The 24496-nt window shown below is 49.0% G+C and overlaps 2 protein-coding genes across 2 annotated transcripts; one reads left to right on the top strand and one right to left on the bottom strand.

Moving 5' to 3' along the window:
* Positions 1-620: 620 nt before the first annotated feature.
* On the bottom strand, positions 621-15518 carry sdc3 (syndecan 3). Its single transcript, XM_061267390.1, has 5 exons — positions 14850-15518; positions 5177-5267; positions 3413-4170; positions 2508-2694; positions 621-1619 (listed from the first exon to the last, which is right to left on the bottom strand). The coding sequence occupies exons 1-5, from the start codon at positions 14913-14915 to the stop codon at positions 1453-1455; spliced, it is 1269 nt and encodes a 422-aa protein (XP_061123374.1). The 5' UTR covers positions 14916-15518; the 3' UTR covers positions 621-1452.
* Positions 13375-24495, top strand: LOC133144579 (transcription factor 7-like 1-B). The gene is made up of 8 exons (XM_061267391.1): positions 13375-13540; positions 14013-14119; positions 22702-22754; positions 22831-22914; positions 22994-23159; positions 23232-23339; positions 23425-23521; positions 23661-24495. Exons 2-8 carry the CDS (start codon positions 14111-14113, stop codon positions 24176-24178), a joined length of 1035 nt encoding a protein of 344 aa, XP_061123375.1. The 5' UTR covers positions 13375-13540; positions 14013-14110; the 3' UTR covers positions 24179-24495.
* The last annotated feature ends 1 nt before the right edge of the window (position 24496 follows it).

Genomic DNA, 24496 nt, shown 5'->3' with positions numbered 1-24496 from the left:
ACACGGCTGCAAGTGATGGCTTCAAATGAGGTGCTCTCTCACGCACATGCAAGTGACACACAAAATCTGCTTCACACATATCTCTCTCGTCACAATTTGAGACACACACGCCGCATTTGAAGACGAACGGTTCACGCGCGCGCACGCACGCCAGTGAACAAAGTGTCACCTGTCTGTGGAAGAGCGTGAGAACAGCTGGATCACACACAAACACTAATATTGTTTGGACTCCCATGCATGTTTTGTTTATCTACAGTACTGAGTATAAGAAGCTACACTGGCGTGGTTACAATCTCTTAGATAGAAGCACCCCCCCCCCCCCCCGCCTTCCAAACCCAAAGCTGACCCAGCTCCTCCTCCTCCTCTGCAGGTAAATAAAAATCATGCAAAGGTCGGCACGGGTGCAAAAGAAACTGATGGCTAAAACCAAGAGAATGGAGAGCCGCGACAGTGTGATTCATCCACAGTATTGCATTACGCGCGCGTGTGTGTGTGTGTGCGTGCGTGTCGGGGCAGGAAGTAGGAAATTAACACAAGTATTGGGACACAAAGATTGGACAAGGTGGCCATACGGTTGGGAAAGGAAGTTGCAATGGACAAAAGAATTGGCACACAAAATATGAGGAGGGTAAATGAAATATTTGGAAATCAAGTCAAATATTGGGCTAGTAAATGATACAAATATTTGGACCAGAAGTTGACAAAAAAATGGAAGCCCCGTGTGTGTGTGCATGTGTTTGTGTGACCAGAGCACAGCTCATCTGAAGTGATGACAGATAAATAAAAAAAAAAAAAATCATGATGGATTAGTGATGGCATCAAAGTAAAACACTGATATTTACATATAAACTTTTTTTGGAAACAGCTAAATACACACGGTCTTGTTTCAGTAATATTATCAATACAGCTTTGTTATAATTATTGTCATGATCATAATTGAAGCATCCAGGCCAAACGATCCTCCTCATATTCTTATCATCCATTGCGAGTCTGTACACGACGAGATTCTGGTTGCTTTTTGACCGGACGGGATGTCTCGTAGCCAGCTTCCTCCTCTCTCGTCTCCTCGCACATTTGTCTTCAAGAGTACCATTTTGTTTTTAGACGCCGTCATACACAAACGTGTTTAGTTTTGATGTTTTTCTTACAAAATAATCCGCATTGTCACATAAAGAACAAGAGAATATTAAGAACATTGAAAAAAAACATGGTTGTCTTTTTTTTTTTTTTTTTTTAAAGAATATTTTTGCTTTCTTGGTTTTTTTTCCCAGTCCCCTTTTTCCATACGTTCATTGAAAAGAAAGTTCCAAGTCCGCAAAAAAGGCGCTCTCGTGGTTGGCAGAAGAAAGGAAGAGAGAGAGAGAGACGGGTGGGGTGGGGTGGGGGTGGGGCGTTTCGAAGGGGGAGGAGGTTTGGCGTCGCGGTGGTGCTCATGGCGGCGGCGTGTTTGCGTTACGCGTAAAACTCCTCCTGCTTGTCGGGTTTCTGGTAGGTGACGGTGGCCTGCTTGGGCTCCTCCAGCGTGTAGCTGCCCTCGTCCTTCTTCTTCATGCGGTACACCAGCAGCATGACCAGGAAGGCGGCAAACAGGGCGCCCACCACGCCGCCCACGATGACCGCTGGCCACATACACAAAGGGGAGTGTATTTGATCAATATTTGGACAGGGATTAAAAGTAAACAAAAGTATTGGGACACAAGGCTGTCACACCTACAGGAAGTGAGGATGGACAAATGTATTGGGACAATTAGCCTTCACATCTTTAGGTCAAAAGTGAGGCAACCACTTCCGCTTGACGGCATGTGATCGTCTCACTCGCGCCAGCGAAATTAAAAAGGTTGTGTGCAAGCTTTTGCTTCCGCTGAGCATGTAGGTAGCGTTTGTTCCCAGATGGCCGCCACGATGCAGTGCACCAGCCCTTAGACTGTGTCCTTAGCTACTTTTGTTTTGAAGGTTTGTCAACATGTTATGTTCCTCATGTTGAGAGGGGAGGACTGCTACGCTTTGTATTGCTAGCAAAGCCAAGAAGACACCCGCACAGTCTAGTCTAGTCTAGTCTAGTCTAGTCTAGTCTAGTCTAGTCTAGTCTAGTCTAGTGTCAAGTCTAGTGTCAAGTCTGTTGCCTCCTGCTCTTTACCAGTGACCAGGAAATCTGCAAAAACCACAGCCAGCAGTCCACCAATCAGAATGGCTGCAAGAGACAGAGAGGTCAGACGGCTACCTGGCGACAAAACCTTTTGGGAACTTGGATTGGGGAGGGCAGGGGGGTGGAAGCGGACCGAGCCAGGTGGCAACTGGGAACTAGAAAGCCACGTTTCACTTCAGGTCGCACGGTGAACAACAACGGGGAGGATTGTCCTTGAGATTGGATTTGATTACGTATCCTTTATAAAAAAATGTGTTCAATCCAATTCCATTTTAGGATTATTGGTGAACATTTCAATAGCACAAAATGGCTGACATTGGCTGACAAGTGGCCGAGTAGCCCAAAGCGTGCTGATACCAACCTATCAAGACTTCCTTTCTTTCCAGGATGTTCTTCTGCGGGAGCTGCGCGGCCGAGCTGCCGCCGTCCACCGTGTTGCCCGCCAGATCGGGTTCTTCTGGCGCCAGGCCGCGGCCCAGCTCGTTGCGCTGGTCCTCGCTCATTTCAAAGTCGCCGCTGGGCCCCACGGCCGCCAGCTCGTTGTTGCCCTGCCGAAATAAAGTCGCTGGTCACATTTGAGGATTGGCCGGGAAAAGATGAGGGCTGCTGGCAGCTTGAATGTTGTGCCGTTCCAGATCGGACTACACGCCTTTCGTTTTCCATCACAGCTGCCCGTGTGACCACATGTGGTTATCTCGGGCAGGAAGAGCCGTTGTGGCGTTGAGAATGCCATCACAACCATCAAAGTCACTTTTGAAACGTGGCTGCTGCTGCTGTTGAGGTGCCACTATGTGTGTGTGTGTGTGTTTGTGCACGTGTGTGGATGTGTGTGTGTATGCGTGTGTGTGCACGCTCCCTTTTGGGCCAGGCCGACCGCGCACAGCTGGCGGATTTGTGTAATGACAGAGGCGCGTCGACATGAAACTCTATCCTGAAATACATACAAGTAGAAATTTGAGGTGTTCCGGGAGCTGCCCAGGCCCGAATGTGCTCAACTTCCTCGGACGCCCAAAGGAAAAATTTATTTATTTTTGCTTTTGTGTGACTTTTCTTTTTTTGTCCATAAATAGAAACATTCTTGGATCTGGATGATTTTGGACGACATGAAATATTCTCACTAAAAATTATTTTTATATTTATATAAATGAACCAAAAATAACTGAATCCTGAGGGGATGGAAAAAAACCTTGCTTGTAACTTGCACATAAAATAAAAAACACGCAACCCAAAAGAATTTTCTGGAGGTAATTATTTGAAATGGCTCACCTGTGTGCTGGCTGTAGGCTGCGGTGGGCGCGTGCTTCTCTCCGTAGGCGTTCTCACCGTGGTGGGCGTCCTCAGCGTGGTGGTCGCCGCGGGGACCCTGGGCCTGAAGGAGAACCGGGTCTTGAGGGTGCTGCTGGGCGGGGCAGCAGTGGTGGTGGTGGCGGCGGCGGTGGGCTCCTCCGTGGTCGGCACGTCCTCCTTTGTGGTGATATCCACGTCTGACGTGGTTTCCGGCGACAGGTACACATCCTCCTCTTCTTCTTCTTTGGGCGTTGTTACCGTGGCGACGGGAGCTGAGGATTTAGGGGCGGCGGTGGTCTGGGCGGCAGCGGCGGCCCGTATGCGTTCTAGCTCTCTCTCCCGCTCCCGCTGGCGCTCTCGTTCCCGTTCCCGTTCACGCTCCCGCTCTCTCTCCCGCTGGCGCTCCATCTCTCGAACCCGCTCGCGCTCCCGTTCTCGCTCGCGCTCCCTCTCCAGCTGCTTCTCCTTCTCCAACTCCAGTTCCCAGAAGGCGCCGCTCTCGCCGTCCGCTTCGGTCGGCAGGACGGTGGAGGCGGCGGAAGAAGTGGCGATGACGGTGGTGGGAGCGGCGGTCGTAGGGGCGCCAGTCGTAGCGGTGACGGTGGGGTCAGCGCTGGGCTCGGCCGCGGGTGCGGCCGAGGGGGCAGGGCTTGTGGCCTGAGTGGTGGACTGGGGAACAGGATCCTCCGTGGTGGAAGATAGCGACACGGACGTCGGCCTCACGCTGATGTCGGGAACTGGAACAAACAGAGCGGAAGATTTGAATGCAACTTTTTGTCGAGGCCAGCGTTTTGCTCATTTCCAACCCCAGTTGTGAGGAGAAACCAAACTGTCCGCAGCTTTGTTCCAATCCACTCTGGCAGTTTCCCGCGATGACTGCAGCGTGAAGCACAAGTGTGACGATGAAACAAGTGCGGAGAGGAGATTCATTTTCCCGGCGTAGCTTTCATTGCGTTTGAGCGGCGCTTGAAAGAGGAGCAAATTGAATGTGGGCTCACAAAGGCATGTGGGCAGGAGAGGATATTACAAAACGGCGTCCCACAATGGAGCCCCTGTCCAAAAGCGAGACGAGCCGCCGCCGCCGACTGATCCGTATCAACGTCGGTGGACTTAAAGCAATTTTCCAGGCAGCGGTTTGGGCTCTCATTACCTGCACCGAGTCGAGTGCGTTTCCGTTGGTTGGCGCTCCAACAAGATGCAAAAAAACGGCTAAGCCGATTATGCCCGTCAAGCTTTTTTATCATCATTGTGCAAAGTCAAATTTCAAAGATGACGGAACGCTAGAAAAAGAACAAGAGTGCAAACTTCCAGCAGGGACTTCAAAACACAAAACAGAGTGCATGCATGAAGTCATTTTCACACGGCTGTTGTTTACATTGTTTCCAAGTGCAATCTGGATCAGATCCAAATTTAAATTTCGGTTGGTTGGCGGCCAGCGTGGTCTGCTCGTGGGTGCTGACCAGAACATCAGGCCCAATTACAGCAATGCGCTTTGGACTAAGCGGCTAACTGCGAAGCACGCCAGACAACACGCACCGGGCTGGTCCGGGCCAGGTCGCTGCGTGACGCTCTCATCTGTGTGGACTTTAATCTGATTAGCGCAAACAAGATCTCAGGGAAGAGGTCAACTTTGTGTGAATGTGGGTACGGAGTGGGTCAGCAGAGTGACACACACACACAAACACACACAAAAACATACAAACACATGTATGTACATACATGTACACACACACACACACTCACATCCAGAGCCGGATCCCGAGTAGAGGTCCTCGTCATCGTAAAAGTCGTCCGCCGTCGAGCCCTCGTCATCGACCAACGACCACGTCTGTCCCTGCGTGAGAGAAAAGCACAGAATGTGATTGGAGGCAAGATGGCGGTCGCAAGATGGCTGCCGCTTGGTGACGGCAGAGCATCAACGCAACCCGACATCACTGCGCAACCTGCCTTGACAGCAAGGCGGGGTGATGATGCTATGCAGTGTTGTCACTTGAATTAGCCTCTTTACACACAAACCTTCCTGATCATTTATCTGCTAATGAGCTGAAAACGTGGCAAAAAAACAGAAGAGGCGCTGCTGCGTTTAGCCGGAGGTGCTGGAAAACTCAATCGGATGTGACCAAAGCGCATTTTTTTTTATCTCCCCGGCAAATCTAAATCTCTTCCTGGGGTAGCGGGGGGGATTGCTGCTGGTGGTGGTTGGAGGGGGAGGAGGGGCGGGGGGAGCTAGCTTGTGTAATGCTAATTGTGCAAAGATGAAAACGGAGTAGAGGCAGCTCCTCCCCGCCTGCCGGTTCCAGACGCAGGAAACCCGATGCCTTTAAAAGCCAATAAAGCCATAATGGACGCTGGAAACTCGAGCGCCCCCGCCCTCCCCTCCAGCATGTCTGGGCCTGGCGCACCTTTTGGGAAGAAGTGCGCTCGCTTTGTGCACGTGGGTGCGAGTCTGTGAGAGACTTCTGATTTTATATTTTTAACCCGGTGCCCTGCCTAATCCCCCCCCCCTTTACCTCGTGTGTGTGTGCCATCCAATGATTTGACAATGAGAGCCGTTGCTATGGGCAACCTTTGCCTTCCACAGAGAATCCCGTCATTTTTGGGGGTGAGATGCCGGGCTGGGGAAACCAGTTGTGCGCACACACGTACACAAAGACAACCCCCTTGCACACACAAGGCAAAAGGTGTTGCATAACATCAAAACAAGCTCAGAATCTACTTGACGCTAACCCCCCCTTGACACAGTGCATCCCCCATACTTGCCCCACTTTCCTTTCATCTGGACTCAGCGTGGCTTTAAAAATACACACTAAAATAAACCCGAGCAAGCGCCCCCCTTCCCCCTCCAGGCAGGTCCAGAAGTCACCCCCCCGGGGGCCCCCTTTTTTAATACACATTTAACACACACACACATCTAAATCCAGGCCATATGGCGGCTGAGAGTCTCCAGTCTATTTTCAGAGTTGGATGCAGACTGTGTTTAAACGTGAGCATGCCCCCACACCCCATCCGCCCCCTTACACACACCCGCTTAAAAGCACGATGTCATCACACTGTGTCCCAGCATGTTCAATTTATGAGTTGATATTGTGGTGTAAATTCACAGTGTGCCACAGAGCAATGCGTCACTGCATCTAATTACAGTGTTACACTGGCTCTAATGACAGCTTTTCATTGTGGTGTGTGTGTGTGTGTGTGTGTGCAGCGAGGCTATATGTGTGGCTTTTTTTTCCTCAACGTGATCGAGCTGAGTGGAACCAAGCAGCGCTGCATTTTGGCGAGCTATAAACAGCCCCGCGTCGCATAGCTCACCGACCGCTACGAGACGCCACTGGCTCTCCCACACCGCACCGATAAAACCCAGTGGGGGGAGGGGGGGCAGGGGGTTGCCGTCATCTGCGCTGCCCTCGATTTTGCTATCGCCGCCACCGCTTGCAAAAATAAAAGATTTTAGCCTGGCCAGCCTGCGTGAAAGCCTTGCCATCTGAAAGGCACTTTTTCCCCGAGGTCAATTGAAATAAAAACAAAACACTTTATTAGGCACAGCAAAATGACATCCGCCTGACGATGCATGACTTGACATTATTGACACGCAATGAGCGAGTTTTTGTTGAAGCCCGGGCTGGTCCAGCTTGCGCAGCAGGCAAAGCACAGGTGCATCCGCCGAGGCGTCGGTAAAGCCATCTGGAGCGCCACGACCTCCACCACTCTTTTTACACAAACATTTTACACCTCGGCGGCGACGGCATTTGGCGAAAAGGCAGCCATCCCACTCGTGACTCATTTGATTCACCTTCTGAACGGGAAAAAAAGCCAAAACGCTCAAGCAAAGCAAAGCTGCCTGCCTGACAATTGCCAGTTTGTTCGTGTTACGCAAGAAGTGTTGTATAGCGTCGAATTTGACGAGCATTTTTCTTGAAACTGAGACACCTCGTGTGCGTCTTCAAACACATCCATCGTGGACACATGTGATGAAAATCAAGGTGAAAGGCTCGATTGCCATTCAAAGATGCTGCAAGCGTCAAAGCACACATCTTAATGACATCGTCACATGAGCAACAAGAATAAATAACGTTCTCAGCTTTGACGGCCCAAAACCTTTTGGCGGTCTGGGAAAGCTCTCGACGTGTCGTTTTTGGGGGGGGGGGGGTCAGAGAACAAAATTATGATGACCCTGAAACGAGCGACTAATCAAATGTTCACGTGGAGTTCAGACGGCGCATTTCTAATATGGCTGCCCACCCACGCCTCGTAAAGAGCTTGCTGATTCACGCCGTCTGCTGCGTCGGCTCTTCTTCACAAAACGCGCGAGCGCCCGTGTTGTGAAGGGCCGGCAGAGCCTCCCGAGAAAACGCCGCCTGTTTATTGTCGCTAGAGCTCCCATCTTGCGTTTTTTTTCCCCCTGCAGTAAATCCCTGAACCAATCAGCGGTGACCTCCACTCTGCCTCCATCTCCACGCTCCGTCTCACCGCTTGCTAACTGGACGGCGGCGGGCCCGAGAGCGCTTGCGAGTGCACGAGTAGGTTAGCGGGTGACGGCCTTGTTAACATCTTGAACAGAGATTACACATGGCGCCGCTAACACACCGCTAACGTAAAGGACACCTACAGCTCCCCAAATGGAGGCGTAGGCATGCCGAGCAAGCCACAGACAGCAACTCCATCTTGGTTCTGTTCCGTTGCTGACGACTTTGTGTGGCGAGTGGGAGCCCATTAAAGTGCACACGTGGAAGACTTGCACTTTCACTGCAGCCTGCAAATTTAGATTCGCTGTTCAAACCGAGCTGTGAAGGAAACGCGAGCGAGCTAGAAGCCGGCGGTGGAAGCGGCGGCGGCGGGGGTTCGTGAGTGTGAGCTCGGAAGAGAGAACCCGCTGTGCAGTTTTACACTCATTAGCGCTTTAAAAAATGCCTCTGGAGGACCTGAGTGGAATGAGGCTATATGGCTATATATCTATCTGGCATGACACGGCATTCATGATGGAGACTAATCCGTTGTGTGTTTGTTTTCAGCTTTCCACGCTTGAGTGTTCGTAAACAAGCTCGTGTGCGAGAGCCAGAAAACGAACGCAACACGTTTGCTGTCAATCAAAGTCGGCAGAACCAAGTTCCGCTCAGACGACTTGCAAAATGATCTGGAAACGGGGAGCGGGAGAAGCTGCACGCAGTCACCTTGAAAACGACGTCATTAAAGAAGCGTCAACTTTCCTGACGCGGCTTATCTTCCATCCGTTAATGAAAAGGCCCGTTACGCTGACACTAACTTCAAGGAGCGACTCGTTTCACTTCCAAATTGAAAAAAAAAAAAACGTCCTGTCAGTTTTGATCTGCATTTCAAAAAAGCCCTACTGCTATCCTAAACTCCAACCGTGACACACTACACAAACATGGCACCTTGAACATCTTCATGGTCCAAAACGCAATCCGCTGTTCAGCCCTAAAGGATGTTAGCGTGTTAACTCATTGCATGTTTGAGTAATCACCTGCATAATGAAGCCGCATGCAGACGAGGTTGGGTGGGGTGAGGGGATGCGGGGGGGGGGGGGGGGGGCACGTGACTGTCGAGAGGCACATCAGATGGCTGGGAAACGCGTAACGGAGTCGAGCTGCGAAGACACCACACGCATTCATAGACGCACTGGTGTGCTCCGGTCCGACATGAAGTTGTGATTGTTGGGGGTCGTGCAGATGCCCATAGCAGCCAGCTGTTACACTAATCTGACAATCCAACGGGATTAAGCGCGCGCACACACACACACACACACACACTGTCATAACGTGCACAAGTGTACGTTCACGGAGGCCAGAATAGTCGAGTTAAGTATATCGGATGCGGGTGTATCGGCGTGTTTTTACAAGACGGTAAAAAAAAAAAAAAAAAAAAAGACTCTCCCCAACTGGCTTGTCCTCATCTGGAGACAGCGGCACACCCAGCACGGCCTCATCTTCCATTATGGATGGCCTTATGAAACATGCAACTCGAGCGCAGGCAAGCGCATGAGCCACTCAACGGAAGCTTTGGCATTCCTTAGCTGGACAACAAGCAAATGCTGGAATTGAGTTAGCGTGCTTGTTTGTGTGTTTGTGCACCCGCTTTGAGATTCCCACACTGTCGGCGCTCGCGCACAGCATCATGTGCCGTTTTGTGCTTAGCAGTGCCACTTTGTGTGTGTGTGTGTATAAAGGTGGGATCGCTGCAGTTAGCGTTGCTGCTAGCCAGCTTGTGGGTCATTGGCAAAGCCCAAGGCAGATTTATGCCTGTGTATGTGTGTGTTGGCTGAATGGTGTGCTTGCTGCCAGGAGCAGCGGGAGGGCGTGGCGCCTGCGGCCGCAACTTTTCTCCCGTTTCTAAGGAACTTTTCAAAGGGGGCTCAAAAATGTGTCTGCTCCCCCTGCAAAGCCTTCGTTCGTGCCTTTGTGTTGCTGGGGAGAGGGAGGGGGGAGGTGCCCGAGGCACTCCGGGGCAGGTTAATCGATGCATTCTCCCAATCGAAAATGTGAAGGAGGAAGCTGAATGGCGTTGAGTCGGCGTGTGAGTCACAAGGCGGCCTGCGCGCGGGCTCGTGCTCGCCAAGCGCTATAGCGCTAGTGTAATTACAGATTGTGTAATTAGGCTCATGACTGTCATGCGCCTTTGCGGGGAGAGGATGAGGCAGGATGAAGAAGAAGACAAGAAAGAGGCTGGGAGGAAAAAGGAGCAACCCAGGCCCGCAGGCCGACTTTCAGCATGTTCCTTGCAAGACACGCCTTTTCCAGCTTTGACTTTCTTCAATTGCCTAAAACAAGTTGCGTGGCGCAAGGCTACCTTTTCTTTCGACGCGCAGAGAAAATGCATCAGCTTGTCGCAACACACAAGACAAAAGGTAGAGAAGAAGACAACAGAAGATGAGAAGCCGAGGAAGACCGAGACGAGGACAAAGACAAACAAAGCGAGCTGACAAGGACAAAGCCAAAGTTTGTCATCTTCGCCGGCGGGTGTACAAATCTTTCCATCTCGCACCGCAAGCTCGTCCTCCTCTCACCCGGCTCGGCTCCACGATTGCGTCTGACCTCAATCCCCTTTCATCCATCTCGGCCGTGGATCTAATCGCCCGGCTCGCACCTTGAGCAGCCGCCGCGATAGCTAATCGCTTCCGCGGGAAACCCGGCCGACCGATTCCATTGGCGAACCCGCTTTGACGACCAGAAGAGAAACAGTGAGCAAATCCGGACTGTGCCAGCAAAGCTAACGTGGCTAAACCACAACAAAAAGAGTCATTTGGCTTCTCCAAGCAGCTGTGACAACGCAATCATGAAGACAAGCCATGCAAATAATTGTCCCCGACAATTGCCATTTGTTAATGACGCTCATTAATTTGTGCCGATTTTGAAATCAACGGGGCCCCCCTCCACACCCCTGGCGGTGTGTCATTGAAGGTAGCGAACGCCGCCGATGCCACTCTTCCTCCTGACAGCGGCCGTCATGCTCGCCTCTTGACTGAACTGTCAATCTGGTGCTCTCAGTCACATACACTCGCTTTTGCTCTCACACACACTCACGCTCTCACACAAACACGGCGGCGACTTGAACAATACGCAGGAGCACAAGCATGCTTGCCCAGTGTCAGTCAACACCTCTGCGGGCTTCAGATTACAGCTAAGCCACAACTGTTGGAATGAAAGATTAGGGAATGAATCACCTGCTGCTCTGGCAGGTCTGTGTGTGTAGTGTGTGAGTGTGTGTGTGTAGTGTGTGAGTGTGTGTGTGTGTTGGAAAAGACAACATGCTGCAAGCATCGACAAACCTCGGCAAACTCAGGCAGCTTATTACCTTTGACAAGGGTTTTCAAGCATCAGGGGTCAAAGGTCACGGATGCATATACACACGCGCACGCACACACACAGACACACACACACACAGGGGGTGGCTGGCGCGTCATCGCCTACGTTTAATTGGATCAATGCTTATAGTCGGCCAGTAATGGAGAGGACGTGAGTAATAAACCAACTTCCTGTTTAGGAAAAAGGGGGGAGGAAGAATAGATGGATGCAAAAGGGGGATGGGTGGATGGATGGATGGATGGATGGATGGATGGATGGATGGATGGATGGATGGATGGATGGATGGAAGGAAGGACAAACAGACGGATAGATGGAAAGAAAAAGACAGATGCAGGGGAGACGTTTCCGCAATGGGCTTGTGACCTGGTTCACTCCTCCGTCTGCTGAATAATTCAAACGCACATGCAGTCACATGTCATGCGCGCACACACACACACGCGCACACAGACACACACACTTGCACACTGTCACATGTCATGCGCACACAGACACACACAGACACGCACGCCGGCTTGTCTGTGTGCGCATTTCCTGGCAAACAAACACGCATCTGGATAAAAGCGCCGCTGAGACAGTACACACTCGACTTCCTGTGTGTGTCGTGTAACCTGCTGACCGAAAAAACACACACACACACACACACACACACACACACACGCACGCACGCACGCACGCACAGACACGAAACAAACAGTGTAGCATCTCGAGAAGAATTCCCTTGAGCCCGGTGCAACACAACTGCGCGTACACACGCACAACGTCTCCAACCCAAAAGAAGACTTTCCGAGTTCCGCAATTGGGAAATTCCAAAAGATATTTGGTGGCAAATGCGGAGCTCAAGTCGCAGATAACCACCCAAAAGTTGCATTTAATCAATGGGGCCTATGTTGGGGTGATTTGTTGGGGTGAACATTGTTTTTTTATTAATAAATGGCAAAGCGGGGCCATCCGGAGCGCAGAGAATTGGAGCGCAAGTGCCGTGACAGAGGTGGTTGCCATGGCGACGGAGAGCAGGTACCGCCGGCTCGCGCCCTCGCTCGTCCCCCAGGAACGAGCGGAGGAAGCCGTTTCGTCCCCCCCCACCGACACCCTCACCCACCAATTTTTGCACCCTCTACTTGTGATTTCGTGGGAGCGTTTGGGGGAAACACGCCCTCTCTTCTCCACGCTTGCCGTTGACTTAATTCCATCCTTCCTTCCACTCCCCTCATTATCTCCCTCTTTCCCTTTTTCCACTCCCCCTCCTCCCTTCCGCTGCCTCCATTTTCATCTCAGCCCCTCTCCGGAGAATATGTGTGTGTCTGTGTGTGTGTGTGTTGCACTTCCCAATTACTGCAGGGGAGACGTGTGTGTGTGTGTGTTTAGTATCTGCACAAGCGGCATTTCTCAGCTCGATTTGAGCAGCCTAAATGAAAGGTAAAAAAAACAGCAGCTCCAGGGTTCAACGGTCTGCCCGTGTGACTCACGGCGAGTATTAAAGACGGCACGCTATATGGCCATGTGTACAAAATAATAAGGTAATGACTGACTTTGATGTTCGTGACAATGTCGGCGCAAGCGTGCCCGCACTGGTTGGTTTCCAACAACAACATTCCAAACACTCCCAGAGCTGCTAACAAACAAGCTGAAGGAAAACCATTAGCAAAATGGCCGCCAAGACGGTTTGGGAATACTGACTAATGTCAGCTTTGATGATGACTGGGAATTTCCCTCTGAACAAAATATTCTCACGAGACAAAATGACGTGTTAGTGTGTGTGTGTGGGGGGGGGACGTCTTTCTTCACCCTTGCTGACCTCAGGCCGTCGGGAGGCCCGGATATGAACTGTGATCTCTTTCATTTCCTCCGCCCCCACACCCACCTTCACACACACACCTGAAATACCTTTGGAGCCTCACCCTCGTGGGTCTTTTCTACCTGTGTGTGTGTACTCTGCTCCCCCCGCCCCCCCTTGCCCGCCGGCCCGGCTTCCTGCGTCAAATTGCCTCCCGCATTCCACACTCGGACTCCATCTCGCCTCGCTCAAGCTGCTGGCGATCTTTGCCGCCCCTTCTTGCTTTCGTACCCGCACTATGGAGAGCTTTGTCTGCTAACACGGAGAAGGGAGGGGGGGGGGGGGTCAGGCGGGGGCGTGCAGTTTCATCGCCACGGACGGAGGGAACACGACGCCTCAGAGGAGCCGGCCAGGACAAGTTGTTGGCATCGAGAGAGTCCCGACTTTTTTTCCACAAGGCCCACACGCTGACAGATGGACAATCGAGTCTCTCATGAAGGACACACAAACGGAGACGTGAGCACGCACACGCATGGCCGGGCATCCTTGGGACACAACAGATGTCTGTGGGAAAATCTTGCAAAACACAGCCGCACGGACAACATAGCACGAGTTGCGATAACAGGAAGTAGCCAGAAATACATCACATGCACACACATAAGCACACGCACGACTTCTACTGACACACACGCTTGGACATCCGCACCTGTCTCCGGTCGGCTGATTAGTTCAAGTGCAGGCCATTGCGCTCTTTGCTACGCTAACCGACTGACCCAGAAATAATCCTGACGGGTGTATGAGTGACTGTTGAAGAGCCGCGTCAAAAGCTTTTAGCACTTTTAAAAAAAAAAATCCCTTGAGATTACACTGGCTGCTACCTCAGATTTAAATAACGTCATGTCCTAACTACCACTGTAAAGTTGTAATGACAGTATTGAAAAGTCACAAAGTGTCAAAATATTCATGCTTTTTCTTTGGCTTTTTGCAGGGAAGGGTCATGACATCATCGGCGTTGTCATTTGTTCTCATGGACCGTTTTACTGTTGGGATTTGCGTGCCGTTAAGAGCTGTGGCCTGGACCAGGAGATGATCCTCGTGAGTGGTCTCATTTCAGTCCATCAGTGAGCTATAGCCACTTCTGTAGCTGCCCGTGACGTCACAAACAGAACTCCATTCAAATTTCGCTTATTTTTACCCTTTGCCTGCCTTGCTCTGCACAATTCTGTCTTTGCGCCGCGTGTTTCTCCTCCTACGTACCCCTCAAATAAACATGGCTCCATCGGCAGCGGAAGACGTGGGCGTGTTATGACGGTGGTCCCGTTTTTCCGGGAGGGGGTGAGGAAGAGCTGTCGGGGTCCCGATGACATCATCCTTCCACTTCCACGCTCGTAATAAAATGTGCCGGCTACCCCACCCACCAAACTACCCACCCCCTTTCTGCCGAATTAACGCCGAGCTGCGAAGTCGGTGACAGTCGCCACAAACCGCAGAGCCCGTAATCAAGATCAATTAGGGATGACCCACTAATTACTCACTCGGGCACGTACGCGCACACGCGAATTTACGCTTTACATATACTGGACACAAAGACTAAGGCGCGTGAAGAGGAGGTATGGGGGTGTTATCGGGGCCCGACAAATGTCTGACATATCGTTCGAGTGCAGGATTTCCTCAAGATCATCACTCACTCTCATTAATAACGCATGCGCACACACACGCGGGTCTTTAAGTGGATGGGGACGTGCGCGTGCACACAAAGGATCCAACATGGTGGAGTTAGGTAGGTAGGTGGATTGAAGGAAGGTGTGGAGGTTGCTGGACTTACCGCGGCGACGTGAACCCGAGGCGCAGCGGCCAGCGCCAACAGCAGCAACCCAGGCAGCAGCCTCATGCTCGCTTGAGGGGTACGGGGCCACAGCCTTCCGGTTGGTGGAAGCCGCCGCTGCCTCCTTCAAGGGGGGTGGGGATGGGGGGTCGTCCAAATCGTCTGGGGTCCAACTTTCAGAGCGCGCCGCCGGCTTGTGTTTTAAAATCCACACGCAAAATAAAAAAACAGACCAAGAAGAAGAAGGTCCCCCTCCTCTTCTCGGGTTGCAGGCCGCCTCTCTGCTCGCTCCTGATAGATTTACTGGCTTGTCTCGCCTCCCTCCGGCTCTCTTTCTCTCTCTCTAGCTCTCTCACTCACTCGCTGTCTCCTCCTCCCCCCTCGCCGCTAAGAAGGCAGGATGTAGACACCGCCTGGAACCGCGAGTCTGGCTGGAGAAGGGGGTTGGCAGGATTGGGGGGAGTAGGGGTTCCGCGGAATAGGATTGCCCCCTGCAGCTCGAGCGGGTACCCGCAGCGGAAGTGGAGCTCTTCCGCTTTTTCTTAAAGAGGGGAGGCTACACACCTGAGTCGTTGCAGACCGGCCTCCGCTTTTGTCGAGTCGGGTGTGCCGAGCGCACCATTCACCTTCGAGTCCTGGAGGGGCTGTTTGTGATCTGCTTTTGATTGTCGGAGGGGCGGGTGCGCGCTTTTTTTTTTAAAGCCGCCCCCTATTGCTTCCAGGTCAGGTGTGCGAAACGCACCATCTACTACGTCACGAAAATTATTTCGTGGTCGCCTAGCAACCGTGCGGGTTCGCCGAATCCTTGCGCGCGCACACGCACGCACACACACGCATGCACACACACACGGGCGAAAGATTTTTAAAAATAACCTGCACATTGAATTTTAATCTCGTGGATATCGCACTTCACTCGCCCCTGTCTATTATTAATCTAGTCGTTTCACGACACTGAGCTTATTCGTATTTATTGATATTGCGCACCTCTACTTGAACTTACGTTGCTTTCTGCGGGATTTTCCTTGAGTAGGCGAATTAAATCTAATTCAAGTTTATGCGATGGAGGAAAACTGCATTTCCCCCGCTAGCCACTTTATGCTTCATAGTTTGGGGAAGCAATGTACAGGAAGAAACAACTCTCTTAACCAACTGTAAGAGTTGAATTAATCTTATTTTTCAGGAAACAGAAGTAGTGCAACCAGGGCCGAAATATAGGGGGTCTGGGACCCGGAGCCTGGAGTTCTCTGCGAGGCAAAAATACACACTTAATACTATTGACTGCGTAGCCATGTAAATGGATGGTGGGGGGATGTCTTATATTGCTCTGTCGCCCTCTCACGGTGAATGTCTGAAGCACACGCTTTACCAGCTCAGTGGGGTAGAGTGTCCGCCCTGAGACTGGAATGTTGTGGGTTCAAACCCCGGCCGGGTCATACCAAAGACTATAAAAATTGCCTCCCTGCTTGGCACTCAGCATTAAGGGTTGGAATTGGGTGGTTAGATCACCAAATGATTCCCGAGCGCGGAACCGCTGCTGCTCACTGCTCCCCTCTCCCCCAGGGGATGGATCAAAAATCACATGGGGATGGGTTAAATGCAGAGGACAAATTTTAACCACACCCAGATGTGTGTGTGACGATCACTGGGACTTTAACTTTTAACTTTAACTTAAAATATAATACGTTTAAAATATAAGTTTGTATCGGGCATTAGATCTAAAGTTGCCAATGTCATGAATATGGCGTATGTAAGTGTTTAGTTCCATTTGCTTTCGTTTCTGTGCTCCCTAAAGGCGCTGTCTCTGGGGGTGGTTCCCAGCGTTCTTATTCAGCTGTCACTCGTGATCGCGCGCCCCGCTCATCTGGTACCACGCCAGACTCTTGTCAAATTGTTCAACTTCAATTATTTGAACCTGAAAAAAAAAAGAAAGATCTGAATCTGAGTTGAACCTGAAAAAAAGAAAGTTTGTTTGGTGGCCAACTTTGGCTCAGTCATTTTTCTGGGAAAGTGTATTTGTGGGGAAAAAATAGGGCCAGCAGGTGGCAGCATTGGGTCTTTTTTGTTGAGCTCACAGAGTATCGACGCAACGCAGACCTCTGGAAAGTCCACTGGATACTTACATTTAATATTGTAATACTTTAGTGTTGTTTATAGGAAGTGGAGTTACAAATAAAACGTATGGCGTTCGACCACAAATTGAAAAGGGGAAAACTTTATTTATAAATGACTGACTAAAGCGCAGTAATTATTGCTTCAAATAGCACATCAACCACAAATGCTTACGATTTTTGGTTAGCACCTGATACCTGGATATGTCTTGCCTTTCTGAAACGCTGCTTCTAAGGTACTTTGGTACCTTAGCCTCGGTGTGGCTGCAGGGTTTTCCGTCGCTGCCTTAGTGTCTGCGGCACGTTTCAACTGCAGCTCTTCATGAACCGTGGGGTGAATTTTACTTAAATGTTTTGTTAAGTTTGTGGTGTTGCCACAATATTTAATCGTTTTGTGACAAATTTCACATCTTGCCTCGTTGTTATTAACTAAAATATAATACCTCCAAACCAGACTTCTCTTACGTTCGGACTGGGCCGCCGCCGTGGCCATGCTTGTTTGAGTTTGGATTGGAACGGGAGGCGGAGGAGGAGGGCTTGGCTTGTGAGAAAAGGGGGCGGGAGCAGAGCAGAGCAGGACACGCCGGTGCAGCAGGCGGAAGGAAAAGTAGTGCTAGCATGAGTGCAAGTCGTCAAATTGGAGCAGAAAAAAATGAGGAAAAATATAATTAAATAATTGTAAGTATCGATATTTTAGCTCGGGTGATCGATACTGAAAAATGAGCAGCCTGTATCGATATTTTTTGTATCGATCCGCCCATCCCTAGTGACTGGGGGGGGGGGGGGGGCGAGGCGATTGCGCGGCGTGCGCGGGCCTCGCTTGCTCTTGATTTAAAGGCGCGGCAGAAGTGCAAGTCTGCAAACAATGGGCTAAAGTCGTAATTAGAGGGACGGCGCCGAGAGAGGAATATCAAAACGTGCATATAAATAGATTTTGGTTGCAAGTCACAAAGTCCGTTGAGACTTGAGTGGTGAAATTCTGCAGATGGCGCTGTAACGCAAAAAAAAAAAAAAACTAAGCAAACGTCGACATGAGAAAACATCCAAAGTATTTACAAAATGTCCGTTATATTTTTTTCGGAAAGTTTGCAGGCGGGTCGCGGTAAACGGGGGTTCACGGTTGTTGCGGACGCCCCCAGCCATTTAGGCTTATCGTGAGAACGTGGGTTTGCTGGACGGGGCGGTGGGGAACTGCAAGCAGAGAATGGCTTCACCGCACGTTTTGGAATGTTTCTATGAATAGGGTTAGGGTCGCTGCCACGCAGATCATCGGATACCTCGACAGAGCAGCTGAGGTACTCGAGCCACGTGGGCCAATTTTGATGGACGTGCAGCAAAATCAGCACAATTATCTGTCATGTATGCGCGCCCCTGGTTTATACCAAAGTGAAAAAACATCAGACTCGTTCTCTTGACTGAAGTCGCTTTTTGAAACTCTGGCCAGAAGATTGTGAAATTGCGCCCACTGCACGTCGGCGTCCGGTACTGCAATTTCTGGCAACCAAAGGAAGCTGATTGAGCCTCGTAAACGTTCAACGGGCCCGCCATACAAGACGACGTGCCAGCTTAAAAATGACTTACCGTGCAACTTTCAATTGGCTGCAAAGTCTCATTCCAAGTTTTTGCTGCATACTTGCAGCTGTGATAAAATGGAGCTCATCACTGTGAAAATGCGGAATTCTTGTTATCAGCATTCTGTGAATGTTCACATTTACCTGAATAAAGAGCTACTCTTTTGGGTGTGCAAGCCTTTTAGAAGGGCAGAGGCGTAGCCAGGAATTCTTCCAGTAGGGGCGCACGCCCACAGGAAAAAAAATCTAACATCACCCGCGCCGTTCGCTGATCGCTAAAACAACATCCGGGTCCGGGAGGCAAACGGTGAATGGATAACATCGCGCACATAGAATAGCGCAAGCACATTCATGCAAGACCGAAAAAAAAAACGGCATGAAAATGAAGAAGTTTGTCAAAAACTCTATGCTGAAGGCTGCCGGAATTGTGTGTCCTGAGAAGTGACAAGCTTTTGCCAATATTAGCTTGACGTGAAATACCGTGGCAGACAGGATTTTGGAACTATCGGCAGACTTGGACAGCCAACTGAAACGCAAAGGGGAGTCATTTCTGGCATTTTCCATTGCAATTGATGAGAGTACTGATATTACGGACGTCGCTCAACTGGCCATATTCATTCGTGGAGTTGACGAGACTTTGACTGTCACAGAAGAGTTTCTCGAGTTGGTGCCTATGACCGACACCACAACAGCTGATGACATTTTCCGCTCCGTTGTTGGAGCGCTGGACAGAGTCGGGGCGGACTGGTCCCGCGCCGTAAGCCTGGCTACTGATGGTGCGCCGTCAATGATCGGGAAAAAGGCAGGTGTTGTGACAAAGTTCAGAAAGAGAGTACAAGCCGCAAATGGAAGAGGTGATTTTTGGATATTTCATTGCATTTTGCATCAGGAGGCATTATGTTGCAAGTCGCTAAAAATGGATCACTTCATGGAGGTGGTTGTCCGAACTGTTAATTTCATCCGAGCCAGAGGTCTACATCATCGTCAGTTTGACAGTTTTCTCAGTGACTGTAACACTCTGCCCTCCACTCGGCCCTCACCCACCTGGAGAGGAGGGACTCGTATGTGAGATTGCTGTTTGTGGACTTCACTTCTGCCTTCAACACCATTGTGCCACAACGTCTCATCAGCAAACTTGACAAGCTGGGCCTCAGTACCTACCTCTGCAACTGGCTACTGGACTTCCTCTGTCAGAGGCCACAGGTGGTACGTGTGGGCGACAAAATCTCCCCCAGCATCACGCTGAGCACGGGGGCCCCCCAAGGCTGCGTGCTCAGTCCGCTGCTCTTCACCCTCCTGACGCATGACTGCGCTGCAACCTACAGCGACAACCGCATAGTGAAGTTTGCTGACGACACGACTCTGGTGGGTCTCATCACCAAGGGAGACGAGACTCAGTACAGGCTGGAGGTTGACCTTCTGACCACGTGGTGCAGGGACAACAACCTCCTGCTGAACGTCGACAAGACCAAGGAGATTGTTGTTGACTTCCGGAAGGGTCACACCCAACACCTGCCGCTGACCATCGACGGTGCTGTGGTGGAGAGAGTGGGGAGCGCCAGGTTCCTGGGGGTGCACATCAGTGAGGATCTCTCCTGGTCCACCAACACCGCATCACTGGCAAAGAAGGCCCAGCGCCGCCTGTACTTCCTGCGGAAACTCAGGCGAGCGAGCGCTCCTCCGGCCGTCATGACTACGTTTTACCGTGGCACCATTGAGAGCGTCCTCTCCAGCTGTTTTGCTGTTTGGGGTGGCGGCTGCACTGACTACAACTTGAAGGCCCTGCAGCGCATAGTGAACACGGCTGGTAAGATCATTGGTGCTTCACTCCCCTCCTTGAAAGACATTTACATCTCCCATCTCACCCGCAAGGCGACCGCGATTGTGAGTGATGTGAGTCACCCCGCTCACTCTTTGTTTGATCTTCTGCCCTCTGGGAAGAGGTACAGGAGCCTGCGCTCCCGCACCACCAGACTCAACAACAGCTTCATACTCCAGGCTGTTAGGATCCTGAACTCGATTCCCCGTTCTGCGTAGCGTCCTGTACTTTTGCGCTATGCTTGCTGGCTCCGTTTCGCTCCTCTTATTTACTGTGTTATCTGTTTATTTATTATTTGTTCATCACTCTTACTATTTATTGTTTGAATTTTTGCCTTCTTGTTTTTATATTGTGTCGCTTACTTGTATGTCTATCGTGTAATATGTCTTGTCACCGTGGGATAGAGAAAACGTAATGTGTGTCTTTGTGTGTTGTGACATGTGGAGAGATTGACAATAAAGCTGACTTTGACTTTGACTTTGATGACCCATGGTCTGCCATACCACACTGAAGTAAGATGGTTAAGCAGAGGTGCTGTGTTGAAGCGCTTCTTTGATCTACGTGGGCAAATTGGACACTTCATGGAGAAAAAAGGAAAACCTGTTAAGGAATTTCAGTGCCCACTTTGGCTGCAGGACCTTGCATTTATGGTTGATAATATTACAGAGCACTTGAATAATCTAAAAAAAATTGTTGCAAGGACGCAAAAAAATTGTAACAGTATGACGACAGCATACGTGCATTCAAGTTAAAGCTCTTTTCAGTAATGAATATTAATAAAACAAAGCTTCGCTCAAAGCTCACACATAAGCACTTAAATGAGATTCTGAAACTGGCTGCTTCTCAGGACATGATGCCTGATATTGGTGCACTTGTGCAGGCTAAAAGATGCCAAGTTTCAGGGGCAAATACTGAGCAAGACTAAATCCTATGGAATGCTGCTTTCAACATTGCACGATCAAAATAAACAGCTCTGACAATTTGCTGTTGTAATTGCTGGGAAAGTCAGTGCTAGTCCGTTTTCTTGTCAGTTTTCTTTGCATTGTTTCTTATGCATCCCATATGTTATGTGAGTTTTGCACTTGAATAAATGTTCAAGTGAGTAAAAGCGTTGTTGAAATTGCACATACTTTTCTTAAAAGCTCTTAGGTTGTTCATAATATATTTAGTAAAAGGGACAATTCATTTCATATAAAGATTTTTATAATTTACGTCTTCTTCTTTGCACTAATACAAAGAAAAAAAATGGACTTATTGTTAGTTCTATGTAACTTGGGTTTATTAAATAAACCGGAATTGACCTTAGTTCAACAAGTGCCTTAAATGAAACCAGAAGTGACCTAAATATAACATTTGCTCTAACTTTTACAATTTTTGTCCGATTAGACCCGTTTCAACCTTTGAACTCCAAACTGAACCTCTTGAACCTGTAGTTTTCGTTTTGTTCCAAATTTTAAAAAATGTTGGTGCAATTTTTTTTTTTTAATTCCCATTTGCCTTTACACGCAATTTCTCCAGAAACTGCATTTTCTAGTTCTTTTTCTAGTTTATACCATTTGGTCCTTGCAAAAGTTAAAAAGCATTCAAAAGTAAAGGCAACTGAAAATATTTTGTTTCTTTAAATTCTACTGACATAATTCCATTTTACACTTTAATCCTCAAAATGTGACGACCTGTTAACCAGATTGAACATTTTTGCGTTTCGGATAATAATAAAAAATAAAAAAAACATCAAAAGATGTTTAAAGTGCCATGAATTTTTATTTTGAATCTTTAACAAATTGAATGTCTAGCCACGTCCAGACGTTAGTTAGCCACCTAGCAGGTTAGCATAGCTGCTCTTTCATGTTCGATGTGCGTAATATCCGGTGATGTATCAAAGGCAATCCCTGTGTTGTGATTGGCTGATGAGGAGGCCTTTCTTTTTTAAGTACGCCTTGATGATAACGCCGATCATAACGGGTAGACATCATTTCGGAAGTCAGAAACACGTCGATCAGACGCACAAAAATTAACCAACGCCGATTTCAAGATGATGCCAAACCGTCAAAATCAGGTAAGGAAAAGTTTTAGACCCAAATAACTTCAATAAAGAAACGTTTTCGAATTAATAAATTTTCTGAAACTTATTGGAACATGCACAAACTTGAAGACACAATTACAATTCGGGACGGAAAAACTAAAATGTTCAATTTAGTGTTCCAGATGTTTAATGAGGAATTTCACCCAGATCTGAATGAAGATTAAAGTATGAACAACTAATGCAAACTCTGGATTTTGAGGAGAATCATGCACGAGAACATGAAAAATGGAATAGTTACGTGTTTCTCATAAATAATAATAATTTTTTGCAGATTCTGGATGCATACTCGGTGGAACCTTGGTGCCACCTGCCTGATCGAGTGATGTAAGTAACAACTGTATATCATATCATGTTTCTATCGTCAACATATCTGCAGTCTAACGTACGTATTTTTCTGTAGCCTTGGACACTTGTCCAATAACATACCACCACCAGGATGTTACCAGCTCACTCCGATTTTACCACCAACACCCCAAAAAGGACGGTAAATCCTCAGTTTCTGCAAAATGTATTCCTTTGAACACGATGGTGACATGCGTTTGCTTGTGCTTTTGATTTTCCAGTTGGAGAAAAGAACGCCAGACTCCTTCCAAGCCGTATATCAAAAAACCACCGAACGCGTTTATGTTATTTATGAAGGAGCAGCGGCCTTTTGTCAAAGCTCAACTTGAAAATTCAGGCGGAGAGCCAAAAGACAGCGCATCCGTTAATAAAGTCTTGGGGCAGATGGTAAGTACAATGCCCACGCATTCACGCGCGCATGTGGTTTTTTTTTTGGACACTTTCTCATTAAATCCACAGTGGAAGTCGCTCACGCAGGACAAGAAGGAAAAGTACTTTGATGAATCGGATCGGCTCAACCAGATCCATGCCAGCTTGCACCCGCATTGGTCCTGTCGAGATAACTATGTGAGTTAGAATCCATCGGAACAATTAAAAAAAAAATTAAAAAAGTGTTTTTGTGTGAAACGACATGATTTTGTGTTTTGTGCAGGGTCAAAAGAAAAAGAGAGTGTGGGCTAGTACCAAAAAATCCAAACGCACCAATAATGTCCAACCGCGTGCTTCTTTGATGGGCAATAATAATACAGGTATGTCTCAGAAAATGTTTCTTTGAATTTTTTGAACTGATCACCTGACAGAGCCAATCCAAACTGAGCATTCTGTTTAGCGATAGAAGACTCGCAGTGAATCTCATCTCGGTAGTGACTGGCGTTTTTGTGTTTGCAGTGCGTGTACCTGACATCCCTGCACCGGCACCCCCCTCTGTCACTTTCAGCCACTTTGAGGCCCCCAAAGCGGACCTGACTGGCCACTTGGCGGTGCCGAGGCAGCCCTTCTTGCCATATACGAGCATTTGGGGGGCAGGGCCGAATGAGAACCTTGGCTGCACCATCGGTCAGGGTTTTGAGTTGCCTCCATCTTCGTCCTCATCCTCATGCATGCTGTATGAGAACGACCTGACGACCTCCGGCCTATTTAAGACGTTGGAGGAGCTGGAGATGTCCACTAGCTCCTTCTGGGATTCACCCTTATGTAGCAGCAGCTTGCATGAGGACGACCTGACCTCCGGCCTATTTAAGGAGTTTTCCGAGGTGACCTCCAACTGCTTTTCGAGTTCTCCCTCAGACACCAGCAGCCTTCTTGAGGATGAGGATATTCTGACCTCTGACCTTTTTAAGCAGCTGTTAGCTTTGGAGGCAGCTGAGGCGTCCTCAGCCTCTTTTTTGTCTTCCTACCTCATTTAGGGCATGGAAACTGAGACACAATGAATTGATTCTTTTTATGAACGTTTTGATATACATGATAGATTTCTTCTTTTTATCCGCTTCTATCTAATCTTTTAACTGTTCCCTTTTAACTCTTTTAATGACCGATTGATCTGACTTTATTCTTAATATTTTACAATTGCAATTTACAAGTGCTTTACAAAAGTTGTTTTATCTGTTTTATCTATTTTTAAAATGAATTTTATTGGGTGTAAATTTCCCTTAAACACAAATGCACTTGATTTTAAGATACCAAATGCGAACTGTATTTTTTCCATTTTTATTGATTAAAACACT

The sequence above is a fragment of the Syngnathus typhle genome, linkage group LG20 (assembly GCF_033458585.1).
Source record: "Syngnathus typhle isolate RoL2023-S1 ecotype Sweden linkage group LG20, RoL_Styp_1.0, whole genome shotgun sequence".
In the NCBI taxonomy this organism is placed as follows: domain Eukaryota; kingdom Metazoa; phylum Chordata; class Actinopteri; order Syngnathiformes; family Syngnathidae; genus Syngnathus; species Syngnathus typhle.
Note: the sequence above shows the minus strand (reverse complement) of the source record. Positions and strands in the feature narration are given on the sequence as shown.

What these genes read in the sequence shown, in the direction of transcription:
- LOC133144579 (XM_061267391.1), top strand. An exon ending in ATAAAGTCTTGGGGCAGATG is followed by an intron (nt 23,160 to 23,231) that starts GTAAGTACAATG and finishes TTAAATCCACAG; the next exon opens with TGGAAGTCGCTCACGCAGGA. An exon ending in GGTCCTGTCGAGATAACTAT is followed by an intron (nt 23,340 to 23,424) that starts GTGAGTTAGAAT and finishes TGTTTTGTGCAG; the next exon opens with GGTCAAAAGAAAAAGAGAGT.
- sdc3 (XM_061267390.1), bottom strand. Translation starts at nt 14,915, where the DNA reads ATGAGGCTGCTGCCTGGGTTGCTGCTGTTGGCGCTGGCCGCTGCGCCT. An exon ending in CTCGGGTTCACGTCGCCGCG is followed by an intron (nt 5,268 to 14,849) that starts GTAAGTCCAGCA and finishes TCTCTCACGCAG; the next exon opens with GGACAGACGTGGTCGTTGGT. An exon ending in CTCGGGATCCGGCTCTGGAT is followed by an intron (nt 4,171 to 5,176) that starts GTGAGTGTGTGT and finishes TGTTTGTTCCAG; the next exon opens with TTCCCGACATCAGCGTGAGG.